The sequence below is a fragment of the Piliocolobus tephrosceles genome, unplaced genomic scaffold (assembly GCF_002776525.5).
Source record: "Piliocolobus tephrosceles isolate RC106 unplaced genomic scaffold, ASM277652v3 unscaffolded_44883, whole genome shotgun sequence".
Lineage (NCBI taxonomy): Eukaryota > Metazoa > Chordata > Mammalia > Primates > Cercopithecidae > Piliocolobus > Piliocolobus tephrosceles.
In genome coordinates, this window is record NW_022329735.1 from 1 (window position 1) to 9496 (window position 9496).

Genomic DNA, 9496 nt, shown 5'->3' on the forward strand with positions numbered 1-9496 from the left:
TGGGCACTCAGCTATGCCGGGCACATCAGTATCTCCTTTAGGTTCTCCTGACAGCCTTTCAGGGTGGATAACAGCCTTGGTTTTCAGATGAGGAAGCTGAGGCTCAGAAAAGTTAAATAACCTGCCAAAGAGCTAGCAAGAGGCAAACCAGTATTCCAAACCAAGTCCATGTGAACACCTAATCTGTGTAGTATCCTAGGGAGGAGGAAAGGCAGCAGGAACTTTGAAGGTAAGAAGGGGCGAGGGTTGGGGTTTTACCATTCCCACCACCCCAGAATACACTCAGGGTATTCAGCTCACCACAGTGTTGGTGCAGATGGAGTTTGGGTCACAGCCACCATTGTTGCCGTCGTTGCATTCATCGATGTCATTGCAGACCTGAAGGGGCAGACTTTGGGTGGAACCAGACCTATGGTGGGTCTCCTCAGATACTGCAGAGGACACTGGTATGGCCTTATCTGTGAACATCAACATTAAGCCCAGACCCAAAGCCGATGCAAAGCCATCCATGTCCCATTCATCACAAGGGTCCCATGTCCAACCCAGAAGCCCCTGGCCTCTACAAGGCCAAGATCCCTTGTCCACACACACTACCCAGTCTGACCTGTTTGCTGGCCCGGGCATAGTCAATGCCCACACCAGACACCTGTGTGCCCTTGTACCCTCGAGGACAGGCCTCACAGTGGAAGCCGGGCATGGTGTTGATGCAGCTGGAACCCGGGAAACAGGGGTCAGCGTGAGCACACTGGGGACCAGATGAGAAGGCAGAGGTCAGGCCACCCTCTGGGAAACTCAGGCCCCTGCCTGTGATCCATGAACCATTGCTCCAGGTCTCCCCTTTGTGCAGCTCTCCCCACACAACCGCCCTGTGCTCCTGGTCCCCACCCTGCTTCCCTCGGGGTTCCCTCTCTCCCTCCCCATGCGCCTGGTTTCCATCTCAAGCCTCCCCTGCAGTTTCCCCAGCTCCTTCCCTGTGTGGCCTTCAGTCTTTGCCCCAGGCCTTCTGTCTCTCCCATCTTGCATTTCTCTTCTTGCCTCTGACCTCTCCTAAACTCCAAATTCCTCTCCTCTGGACCAGCATTTATCCCACCCTCTTGGGCTTCTCCTGACATCCTCACCCCAGTTTTCTGTACCCTTCTGGGCTCTGCCCTCCCCCACCTCATTGATATCACTGCAGTGGGTGCCGTTGCCCTGCAGGCCGGGGGGGGCAGGGCCCACAGCGGTAGCCTGGGTACTCGTACACTTCCATGCAGTCCACGCCTCGGAAGCAGGGATTGGGGCTGCAGTGGGAACGCTGCTCATGGAAGCCTGAGGGGTGGACACAGTCAGAGCTACCCGGTGGTCACTATTTAAGCCACGAGAAGGGAAAGCCAAAGCCATTGGGTGGGGAACTGTCATCTGGAGCCTCCCCTGCTCTCCCACTCACCGCACACCTGACACTCCATTATGGTGTTTCGGATCAGGGACATTTCCTTCACCTGGAGAAGGATGGGGAGGCGTCAGCATTGACATCTGCCATCCCACCCCAGAATCAGCGCCACCCTTCACCGGCCCACCCAAACCTGGTCTCGTATATCATCCCGCAGCTCCACCAGGATCTGGTTGAAGAGGGTGAGTTGGGTGACCAGCGCCTTGGTCTGCTCCCCTGTCAGGACCCAGGGTGTGTGGGGCTCAGTACTGGAGCACCAGTCCTGGGCCCTCCATGGGCAATAAGCCTGCACATGCCACGGCTGCCCACCTCTGCCTTTAAACCTACTACACTCCGGACTGAAGAGGACTTAGTTTCAGGCAGCTGCCAGAGCCTGGGGCCTCCTCCCCCATCCCTGCTTCCGCTTCAGTGTGGCCTACTCACCTAGAATGGAGTGCAGTGCATTGGTCACTGGAGAGGAGAAGAAAACATAGTCAGAGGGGTGAGGTGAAGTGAAGAGAGGCCTGGCTGGTGAGGAGGAAGAAGGAAGGTGAGGATAGGGACAGGGCTGGAGCCCCAGAATAAAGATGGGGTGCTGGATACTGGGAGGGTAGAGCTGGCAGACAAGCAGTGCTAGCTTCTTCCACAGGGCAAAAGGCCCTCTAAGGGAGTTGCTTCACAGGAAGTCAAAACCCAAATCCTCCTGGTTCCTAGGCATAGTAATGGCAGAAGGGATGGACCCAAAGCAGGGCCAGGGCCCCAGTACATCCCATTCCCTTCTGTTTTTTTGTTTTTGTTTTTTTTTGAGACAGAGTCTTGCTCTGTTGCCCAGGCTAGAATGCAGTGGCGTGATCTCAGCTCACCACAACCTCCACCTCCCGGGTTCAAGCGACTCTCCTGCCTCCACCTCCCAAGTAACTGGACTACAGGTACCCACTACCATGCCCAGCTAATTTTTTGTATTTCTTAGTAGATATGAGGTTTCACCATGTGGGCCAGGCTGGTCTTGAACTCCTGACCTTGAGTGATCAGCCCACCTCGGCCCCCCAAAGTGCTGGGAATACAGGTGTGAGCCACCACACCCAGCCATCCCATTCCCTTCTTCAAGAGCTCTCCCTCAAATATCTGGGGAGGTTTTATTTAGTTGAGAGCTTCTGAACATCCCTGTCAGAGAGAGCAGGCAGATGGGCAATGCTCAAAGAAATTGCTGGTGACAGCCGCCAGTGGGAACTATAAAAGACTCGAGACCAGCTCGCGCACAGTGGCTCACGCCTGTAATCCCAGCACTTTGAGAGGCCAAGGTGGGTGGATCACTTGAGATTAGGTGTTCGAGACCAGCCTGGCCAATGTGGTGAAACCCCATCTCTACTAAAAATACAAAAATTAGCTGGGTATGGTGCTGGGCGCCTGTAATCCCAGCTACTTGGGAGGCTGAGGCAGGAGAATCACTTGAACCCAGGAGGTGGAGATTGCAGTGACCCAGATTGCACCACTGCACTCCAGCCTGGGCACAGAACAAGACTCCATCTCCAAAAAAAAAGAAACAAAGAAAAATACTCGAGACCAGTATCTCTTGGTCAGCCAAGACCAAGCAATTAACTAATTCCTCTCTTGGATCGCTTTTTTTTCTGGGATGGCTGTATTGGAGATTGTGGAGTCAGGTAAAAGATTTGGAATAACAGGGTTAGAAACCCTAAGAACAGGTGAGCCAAAGGAATGGGTTTTAAGGGAGAGAGAGGTCAAGAAGACAGGAGTCACCAAAGGCCACAGGACCCATGGTCCAATGTCAGCAAACAAGTCTCTGTGTTACCTGCACTGTGGATGGACTCGTCCCCTTGGAATGGACACTCACTCAGGGCTCCTACCCGGGCCATGGACCCACCCAGAATAATTTTCATAGATTCCACAAAGCCCTGGGGGGATAGCAGCAGAGTAAGGTGGGAAGGTCTACTAACCCCTTCCCCAACTGGTGCAAACTCTATTTCCACAGAACTCAGAGGTTCCTCCCGGCTCACCTGCATCCTCAAATATGCCTTCTGTCCAGTCCTAATCTCCAGCCCATCGACCTCTGCTGGAGGAATGGGGGCCAGTGCTGGGAGGCCTGCATGTTGGTCACCCAGTTTGCAGTCCACATAGAGATGTAGAGCAGGGCTGGGTCTGGAGGGACCTCGGAGTCGCAGGAGAACTGTGTGTGTGCGACCATCGGCCAGGCCTGCTTGCTGTAGGTTCACGGCGTGGACTTTGCCATCCTCCCGCTGGTATCGCACCAGTACTGCCCAGGAGGGGAGATCAGTATGGGTGCTATCCCCTTCCCCCTGCCTCCCAGCTGAGCCTTGGATCAACTCTGCTGGATACCACATCTTTAGGGCCCCCATCCCTAATTCTACTATGTAGCTGTCAACACCTTGTATGTAATAGGTACACAATAAATGTTTCTGAAATTGGTTTAGAGGCCAGGCACAGTGACTCACACCTGTAATCCCAGCACTTTAGGAGGCCAAGGTGGGCAGATCACTTGAGGTCAGGAGTTCGAGAACAGCCTGGTCAACATGGTGAAACCCTATTTCTACTAAAAATACAATAGTTAGCCAGGCGTGGTGGTGGGCACCTGTAGTCCCAGCTACTCAGGAGGCTGAGATAGAATCGCTTGAACCCAGGAGGTGGAGGTTGCAGTGAGCTGAGATTGTACCACTGCACTCCAGCCTAGGTAAAAAAGCGAGACTCTGTTGGAAAAAATAATTGGTTTAGAGACAAATACTTTCTTAGTATTCATTGGTATCAGATGACTCTGTCCTCTCCTATGGTGACAGCTGGTTCTGTGGCCACTGAACTGTTCCAGGGATCTGAAAGACCTTTCTATATCACCGCTGAGGCACAGAGACATGCCTCACCCTCCCTCCAAGCATCCCCAAGTACAACCTCCCATCCCTACAAATATCAGGACTCAAGCCTCACCCTATTGTTTGGTACATGGCCTCTTAAAGCACCTTGTAAGCACCCCATACCAGGCGCCCCTGATGTCTGGGCACAGCCTGATGGGACCTTGGTACCCAGTGGAGGCCAAGGAGAATGAGGAAGCACTTGTGAAGTAGGGATGAGGGAGAATGCTTAAAAGAGGTCACCATTGCAGGAAAGGAGATGCCCACCAGTCACCTTTGTTGATCTTGCCTACAACAGAGGCCTCCAGCCATCGCGTGTTGTCTTGGCGAGAATAGAGGCCAAAGAGGACACCACCCTGCTTGGGGGGCAGGCGGAAGGTGGACAAGAGGTAGATGTCCCCAGCAGTGAGCAGGGCTGTCCGGATCTTCTCCGCCACAGCTACCATCTGCCGAGACTCGCCCACCGTCAGCAGGTCAATGACTGGTCAGGCAGGGGTTATCAAGGTTAGAGAATGGGATCAAATGCTAAGGTATGCTCACCCCTGAGCCCACATCACCCCCTACTCCCATCACCAGGCAGTGTTAGTCACCTCAAAATTCAACCCTTGGCTGGGCACAGTGGCTTGCACCTGTAATCCCAGCACTTTGGGAGGCTGAGGCGGGTGGATCGCCTAAGGTCAGGAGTTTGAGACCAGCCTGACCAACATGGTGAAACCCCGTCTCTACTAAAAATACAAAAACAACAACAACAACAAAAACTAGCCGGGCATGGTGGCGGGCGCCTGTAATCCCAGCTACTCAGGAGGCTGAGGCAGGAGACTCGCTTGAACCTGGGAGGCAGAGGTTGCAGTGAGCCGAGATCACGCCACTGCACTCCAGCCTAGGCAACAAGAGTGAAACTCCGTCTCAAAAAAACAAAACAAAACAAAACAAAACCCCAACTCTTGTTGCTCTCAGAAGACAGAGCCGCTGTGCCTTCCTTTCCCCATTATTGCCTATTACCACCTTCTGGGAACCTGCAGGTTTGAGGCGCACTTGGAAACACAGAAACAGCACCCCACACATTTGAGATGCCCCCACCAGGTGGCGCAAAGGAGATGCTGTGCTGATCCCCCTCAGGAGTGGCACCTGGTTCCCACAACGCAGAAACGGGAGGCAGTTTCTCTTTCCACTCCTGGATTTGGCTCGTTCCACACCCTAGTTCCCCTCCTCCCATCCTAGGGGCACAGCACACTCGCTCTGGATAAGAACAGTTGCCCACCGAGGGCTCTGACCCTCCCACCATCTGGGCTATCTCCCACGGGAATGTAGGACCCAGCTCCTCTGCCTCCTGTGTCCTGGCCAATCTGTGGTTTTCCCTCCAGCCAGTAAAGAATCTATGCCTGTGTCATCTGCTCCAGCTACCTCTCCCACATCCATTGGCCCATCCCACCACCAGACCTCCGGGAGAGCCCAGGCTTCTTGGTCCCCACCCCCGCCCTGTCCTTGGGCAGCCAGGAGCCCAAAGGGATGAAGCCCAGGGACCTACAGTATGCCCACCTTCAGGCTGCTCTCTCGGACCCTAGGGTGCCTACAGATGCTCAGGAACCACCCCAGCCAGGCAGCCTGGGCATCCAGTTCCTGAGTCCTCTGCCCTGGCCTCATGCCTGACCCTGGCCCGTTCCAACTCCCCCACTACTCTGTGGTGCCCACTCCTGTCCACCAGGCCATAATTTCACCAACCCTAGGCAGTCTAACGTTTTCCTCTGGCTCAATTTCTGGACTCTTCCCTCTCCCCTTACCCACATGCTCTCTGCTACTTGGGTTGAGGGAAAATGGGGAAGACGCACAGAGTGATCTAAGAGGATGGAGACAGGCTTACCCTGCAGGTCCTGACTGGCAGATGCGAAAGAGCAAAGGAGGAGAAGAGCCAGGGCCCCCCGAAGTTCCTGCGTCTCCATGCCTTTCAGCCGGCTCACTACCCCTGGCAGGCAGGCAGCTGGGAGGGGAAAAGGCTAGGCGGAGAGAGCAGGAGCCGGGGGGCGGAGGGACAGAGTTGGAGGGGGGGCCAGCAGGCGGGTGAGGGGGGGCTGAAACAAAGAGCTGCCAATCACCCTAGAGGCATCATCAGCTCTGGGAACCAGGGGCACTGGGAAAGAATCCTGGAGGCCTCCCTGCCTTCTACCTCTCCCTAATGATCCTCCCCCAGGTGCCTCCCTCTCCGCAGTCATCACATTGTTGGGGGTCTCCGCACACAGCACTACCGAATGCTGTTTTCTGGAATCCACGATTGTGGGAGGCAAGCACCCCTGGCAGGGGCAGTGCTAGACAGTGGGCATTATTCCACAGCTGGCAGGAAAGGATGCCAAGGGAGTGGCCGAAACTAGCTTGCTATAGTGCCCAGGGATGCCCACATGGCATGAAGTTAGATGTTCTGGCGGAGCAAGTGCTCTTTATTAGGGGGAGGGTCCCCTGGTACGTGCCTGTTTCTCCATTTTCCCTCATTCCTAGGAAAGCTTGGGAGTCTGGAAGCGTCTGACGGGAACTGAAGGGAGAATCTAAAGCAGTGGTGAGGTCGGAGTGAAGAAACCAGGAAAGAGGAAAGGGACACCAGGGACAGGCGTAGAAGACCAGGGGGACAGGCGAGGAGCCAAGGACCAGACTGTGGAACACTGTGGGTACTAGCGGATGGGCCGTGACCCGGATGAAGCAGAGGTGCGCCTGAGTTCCCGTTACCTAAGCAACAGCCTGCGAGCCGCTCTTCCCCTCCCCCACCCAAGCCCCAGCCCGGCCTTGCCTCCGGACGCCGCCACCGCCCCTGTTTTGTTTCCATGGCGACAGGCGGCGCAGGGCCCGCTCCAAACATAACGCGCTGTGGAAAACATGCTGCTCGGGGGACCCCCCCCGCGCAGTCCCCGCTCGGGGACGAGCCCCAAGGGGCCCCGGAGCAGTACAGGCCACGTGCAGTTTGGCAAGAGCCCTCAGACCTGGCCCAGGCGCACAAGACCCCGCTCTCCTGAGCCTACTGCGCCTTCAGGGGCTCCGGGCTTCACTCAGCCGAGGCGCCGTGACTCGCTGAGTCGCGCCGGGCCGCCAGCGCTGTCCCGCTACGTGGGCCACCTCTGGATGGGCCGGCGGCCGCCCTCCCCGGAGGCCCGCGGCCCAGTCCCCCGCAGTTCAGCTGCCAGTCGGACCAGAAGGAGCCTCGCCTCCCCGGGGACCTCCCCGGGCCCCCTGACCGCAACTACCGGAGGGGCGGTGGTAGGGGGCGGGTCCGTGCAGGGCAGGGCAGGAGCACACAAGGAAGTGTTTCCGGGACAGAGGGCGGGCAAGATGGCGGCGCCCATGGAGCTGTTCTGCTGGTCAGGGGGCTGGGGGCTGCCCTCAGTGGACCTGGACAGCCTTGCCGTGCTGGTGAGGGGTGGCGCTGGCGCACTCTGTTGTGCCCTGATGACTGGGGAGGGGGCCGAACTAGCCGGGCATCCAAACTTTGCCAGGGCTATTCAGCACGGGCGCAGTGGGGGAAACTGAGGCAGTCAAAGAGTGTTCGTGGCCGATATGGGCTCAATGCCCTATGCTGTAGATTTCTAGGCTTAATGCAGCAATGAAAAGAAGCCTGGTTGGGAGTTCAGGTGATGGGTTCTAGTCCTTGCTCATCCACTCACTGGCTGTGTGACCTTGCGGAGATCCTTTCTCTTTGGGCGTTTTTTCTCCATTCGCAGGTTTACTAGGCAGGACTCTCTCAGGGACCCACTCTAGCTTGGAATTCCTGCCTTCTCCTCAACCCCCTTTTCCTCTTCCTCCTCACTTAACAGCATTTACTGAGCCTATTGTTTGTTGGACCAAACGACTCACAGCCAGGCTTTGTAGAAAGAGCTTAGCAATCAGACAGACTCGTTTGCTTGATTTATTCATTGACTCCTTGCTTTAAAGAGCATCTATTAGATTTCTTCCAAATATTAAATATTGCCATGCAAAGATGAATAAAATATGTTCCCTCCGTTTGAGTTTACAGAAAGGCAGATAGGTAAGCAAATAAATATAATAAAATATTCACGTATAAGTAAAATAGGAACAGATCATAGATACTGCCAAAGAGAAAGGCATGGTCAGTGCTTCCAAGAAGAGGGATACTAGTTAGGAAAAGCTTCTGAGGATAGATGTCCACTAAGTAGATGGCAAGGGAGGAGAAAGAGGAAAGGATTTTCCTGGCTGACCTGTAATCACAGACATGTCTGTAATCTCTCTGAGCCCTGTGTTGCCCATTTGCAAATATAAATGGTAATGACTCCCCCTTTTTTTTCAAGACTAAGATACTAAGTACAGGGAATGGCACATAAGGTATTCAATAAATGTTATTTCTCTTCTTGATACTGCTGTGGGGGCCATGGCCCTGCCTTTCTGACTTCTGCTTCCTTCCCTGCAGACCTATGCCAGATTTACTGGTGCTCCACTGAAGGTACACAAGATCAGCAACCCCTGGCGGAGCCCTTCAGGTACCCAGTGTCCCTTGGGGGTAAGGAAGGGTATGTACAAGGAGAAAAGCAGGAGATAGGTAGGAATGTGTTGCAACTATGTATGACTAGGCAGCTAAGGGTCTGGTTGGTAGGTGTACTTCTCTCTCAATATCAGGAACTCTGCCTGCCCTTCGGACCAGTCATGGAGAGGTCATCTCAGTTCCACACAAGATCATCACCCACCTTCGAAAAGAGGTAGGTGACTTGGATAGAGGGGGCTACCAGTAAGAGAAGTTCAGTCAATTCTGTACAATACACATTTATTGAGCACCAGATATATGCCATGCTAGATGTAGGTGACCCAGAGCATCAAGGAGCAATAGTCTGCTGGAGGAGACACACACACACAGTGTCACTGTGATGTATTAAAGCAGTCGGCAGGAGATGAAGCTCAGGGCACTGTGGGGATATCCAGAGGCACAGTACCTTCTGCCTGTCAGGTAGGGAGGGAGAGGAGCACAGGCTGAAGGAGAGTAGAAGACAGCAGTTGGCCTCTGATGGTGGCACTGGAGAGAGATTTCTAAGGGCCACTTCCCTGTTTCCAGGGACTAGGTTGGGCCAGATATGGGGCTCAGGATGGACAAGACTTACAGCTAGGTTGGAGAAGATGAAAGAGCATTACTAGAGGAGTGGGGAGGCCTAGGCTCTGCTCTTTACTCTGCCATCGACTATGTGATCTTGGGCAGGCCACATAACCTCTCAGGGCTGGCACT

The 9496-nt window shown here is 54.7% G+C and overlaps 2 protein-coding genes across 3 annotated transcripts in view; one reads left to right on the forward strand and one right to left on the reverse strand.

Annotated features, from left to right (window-relative positions):
* Positions 1 to 83: 83 nt before the first annotated feature.
* On the reverse strand, positions 84 to 6920 carry LOC113224467 (thrombospondin-3-like). Its single transcript, XM_026453628.2, is given in 11 exon segments — positions 84 to 378; positions 605 to 745; positions 1159 to 1206; positions 1208 to 1308; positions 1427 to 1478; positions 1563 to 1645; positions 1853 to 1879; positions 3219 to 3321; positions 3424 to 3680; positions 4562 to 4768; positions 6149 to 6920. Coding segments are annotated over 11 exon segments (1185 nt in total). The 5' UTR covers positions 6228 to 6920; the 3' UTR covers positions 84 to 291.
* Positions 6920 to 9496, forward strand: part of LOC113224465 (metaxin-1) — a 10128-nt gene continuing 7551 nt past the window's right edge. The window contains exons 1-3 of one of the 2 annotated variants that reach the window (XM_026453625.2): positions 6920 to 7680; positions 8693 to 8762; positions 8899 to 8978. In XM_026453625.2, the coding sequence (XP_026309410.1) occupies positions 7150 to 7680; positions 8693 to 8762; positions 8899 to 8978 (681 nt within the window). In that variant the 5' untranslated portion in view covers positions 6920 to 7149. The remainder of the gene's footprint in view (positions 7681 to 8692; positions 8763 to 8898; positions 8979 to 9496) is intronic. The other variant, XM_026453626.2, reaches the window with a different exon arrangement.